Raw genomic sequence first — 2,661 nt, forward strand, 5'->3', positions numbered from 1 at the left:
GAAAGCTCTGGGTTGTGGGCATTGGACGTCAGGGGATTGTCTCAGATGCATTCTGAGACACTGAACGTTGGGGGCTTTGGATAATGTAGAGTGCAGTAACCTGAAACAAGGTGAGTCTCTCTTTAGGAGATGCTGGGCATTGTCTTTTGGGCACCTGAGCATCTCCCTGGGCTGAAGAGCTTGAAGTGCCCTTCCCCCTTGCTGGGAGCACTTCAGCAGGGGGGATGGGAACCCAGTGACAGGCCCATTCTCCCCCACAGGCACGCTGCTCTTATCATGTCTGGAGAGAGCCTGGAGATGGAAAATGATGGTGAGAAATATTCTCTCTCAGCCTACAGTGATTCCTTCCCAGACTTTGCTGTTCAGGAGAGCAGAGTTGGAAGGGCTGGGTCCCTCCCTGGGCTCTTCCCTCTCAGACACAGCTGGTCTGGGTGCTGATTCCATCACACTGCAATAAATAGGGACAATTGTCACACGGTCACCAAGGCAAATACCTCTCACTCAAGTGAATCACCCATTGCCAGGAACAGCTATTGAATGCACGGGCTGTTTGACACCACTGCAATAGCAGAGGTCTGACTTCTCTGGAGCCCATGGGTAGAGTCCCTGCTCGTCAATGCTGACCTCACAAAAAGGGACTGTCTGAAGTTCCCTCAAAAATGAAGCCATTGTGGGAGATATCTATGGGAAATGGAATAAGACTGGCTCAGCGAAATCTGCCCTCACTTATCAATGACTTTTTCTCTTTCAGCAGTCCCTCATTCCTGCAATTAAATAATGTCCAATGCCAGCTCCATCAACCAATTCCTCCTGGTGGCATTTGCAGACAGACGGGAGTTGCAGCTCTTGACCTTCGGGCTCTTCCTGGCTATGTATCTGGCTGCCCTCCTGGGCGACGGACTCATCATCACCACTGTAGCCTGCAACAACCACCTCCACACCCCCATGTACTTCTTCCTCCTCAACCTCTCCCTGCTCGACCTGGGCTCCCTCTCCACCACTCTCCCCAAAGCCATGGCCAATGCCCTCTGGAACACCAGGGCCATCTTCTACACAGGATGTGCTGCCCAGGTCTTTCTCCTTCCCTTTTTTATGGCAGCAGAGTATTTTCTTCTCACAGTCATGGCCTACGACCGCTACGTTGCCATCTGCAAACCCCTGCACTACGGGACCCTCCTGGGCAGCAGAGCTTGTGTCCACATGGCAGCAGCTGCCTGGGGCACTGCTTTTCCCTATGCTGTGCTGCACACGGCCAATACATTTTCACTGCCCCTCTGCCAAGGCAATGCTGTGGACCAGTTCTTCTGTGAAATCCCCCAGATCCTCAAGCTCTCCTGCTCAGACGCCTACCTCAGGGAGGCTGCGGTAATTGTGGTCAGTGTCTGTTTAGCATTTGGGTGTTTTGTGTTCATTGTGGTGTCCTACGTGCAGATCTTCAGGGTCGTGCTGAGGATCCCCTCGGAGCAGGGACGCCACAAAGCCTTTTCCACCTGCCTCCCTCACCTGGCCGTAGTCTCCCTCTTTATCAGCACTAGTTTTTTTGCCTACCTGAAGCCCCCCTCCATCTCCTCCATATCCCTGAACCTTCTGCTGGCAGTTCTGTACTCGGTGGTTCCTCCAGTAGTGAACCCCCTCATCTACAGCATGAGGAACCAGGAGCTCAAGGACGCCCTGAGGAAACTGATGACTGGTTGCTTTGCAGAAGCAGCAATGAACTGCCCATCTTCCCCTGCATATCACTAGTAATGGAACTCATTACAGGCCCAGCCTCTCTTTGGTGGGTTGTTTGATTTGGTTTCTTTGGGGTTTAGCTTGCTCGGGGACTATTCTGTCCTCAAAAATGTTGACATTCTTCATCCTATTTCTATGTCAGTCTCTGCCTGCCTTGTGTGCCTCAGAGACTTTGTGTAAATAAGGAGCTGTGCTGTCTGCGTGTTTAAACCAAATAAAGGACCCTGCACTGACTTGTTTGTCTGAGTTCCTTTCTCCAAGTTCTTTTCTGGAGCTGCATGGACAGCATCTGTGTGCAGAGGTGGAGGGGGCAGTAGACACCCTGAGCTGGATCTGCCTCTCATCCTCACCAGTATGGCCCTGGCCACCACAGCCCACTTGCTCCGCAGAGCAGCACCACCAGTTCAGGGTCTGTGGGGAGCCTGGGGAGGGGGTGTAGGAATGGCCGTCCAGGTCAGCAGAGATGAGATCTGTAGGGAAAAGTCTCTGTGGGGAGATGGGATGTCCTGGGAGAAGAGCAGGGCACCGTGTGTGTGTGTGCAGGGGGGACATGGAAAGAGAAACCCTTTGGTGTGGGTGACAGCTCATGTCAGGTTGCCCTTTGCCTGGGTCCAAAGGACCTTCCTGAGGATCCCCCGGGCCAGTTGTCTCCTGCTGTTGTGGGGAGCAAGTTTGGGATGTGGGGCTGCAAGTTCCCCAGGGTGGGGATCTCCTCAGCATGCCGGCTGGATGAACATTCTCTGTGGCCTCCGTTTCCTTCTGTGACACCAGTCCTAGCAGGGCTGCTTTGCTGGGCTCAACTGGGGAGACGGCAGAAAGGAGTCAAGATTCAGGGAAGGTCTGGGCTGGCTGGGCTGGCGAGTGCCCCCGACAGGAAACAGCATTGAGCTGGGGCGGATTAAGGGCACAGACTCCTATTGGGGAGAAACT

General features: G+C 53.7%; 1 protein-coding gene across 1 annotated transcript; it reads left to right on the top strand.

The window, feature by feature from the left end:
* The first annotated feature begins 1,122 nt into the window (after positions 1–1,122).
* On the top strand, positions 1,123–1,743 carry LOC147413006 (olfactory receptor 14C36-like). The gene has a single exon (XM_086480872.1). It carries the CDS (start codon positions 1,123–1,125, stop codon positions 1,741–1,743), a length of 621 nt encoding a protein of 206 aa, XP_086336998.1.
* Positions 1,744–2,661: the final 918 nt, after the last annotated feature.

The sequence above is a fragment of the Leptosomus discolor genome, unplaced genomic scaffold, assembly GCF_034619465.1.
Source record: "Leptosomus discolor isolate bLepDis1 unplaced genomic scaffold, bLepDis1.hap2 HAP2_SCAFFOLD_35, whole genome shotgun sequence".
Classification (NCBI taxonomy): domain Eukaryota; kingdom Metazoa; phylum Chordata; class Aves; order Leptosomiformes; family Leptosomidae; genus Leptosomus; species Leptosomus discolor.

Excerpts from the sequence above, each read along its gene's own strand:
- LOC147413006 (XM_086480872.1), top strand. The coding sequence starts at position 1,123 with ATGGCCTACGACCGCTACGTTGCCATCTGCAAACCCCTGCACTACGGG.